General features: G+C 50.4%; 1 protein-coding gene across 1 annotated transcript in view; it reads left to right on the top strand.

The window, feature by feature from the left end:
• Positions 1 to 383, top strand: part of EMH_0040490 (uncharacterized protein) — a gene marked incomplete at both ends in the record, with an annotated part of 3,047 nt that overhangs the window by 1,203 nt on the left and 1,461 nt on the right. The window contains one exon of the mRNA XM_013495513.1: positions 231 to 321. Within this exon, the coding sequence (XP_013350967.1) occupies positions 231 to 321 (91 nt within the window). The remainder of the gene's footprint in view (positions 1 to 230; positions 322 to 383) is intronic.

Genomic DNA, 383 nt, shown 5'->3' with positions numbered 1-383 from the left:
CTGCATCTGCTGCTGCTGCATCTGCTGCTGCTGCATCTGCTGCTGCTGCATCTGCTGCTGCTGCTGCTGCTGTTTGTGTGTGTGTGTTGCTGCAGCGGTATTTTAAGAGTTTAGGTTTGGGTGTGGGTGTGTCTGTGCCCTATAGTTATTTTATTGCTGCTTGTCTTACCTCTTCATCGGCTATTCATTTTTATTATAAAGAGGTAGAGGAGGCCTTTCTCATGATGCAGAGAGCCACACAAAAAGAAAAAATACAGCAGCAGCAGCAGCAGCAGCAGCAGATGCTGCTGCAGCAGCAGCAGCAGATGGTTGTGGTGGGTGGTGGGATGCAGCAGCAACAGCTAATGCAACAAGTGCAGCAGCAGCAGCTGCTGCAGCAGCAA

Source organism: Eimeria mitis, genomic scaffold (assembly GCF_000499745.2).
Source record: "Eimeria mitis Houghton genomic scaffold, Emh_scaff1612, whole genome shotgun sequence".
NCBI classification, from domain to species: domain Eukaryota; phylum Apicomplexa; class Conoidasida; order Eucoccidiorida; family Eimeriidae; genus Eimeria; species Eimeria mitis.
Note: the sequence above shows the minus strand (reverse complement) of the source record. Positions and strands in the feature narration are given on the sequence as shown.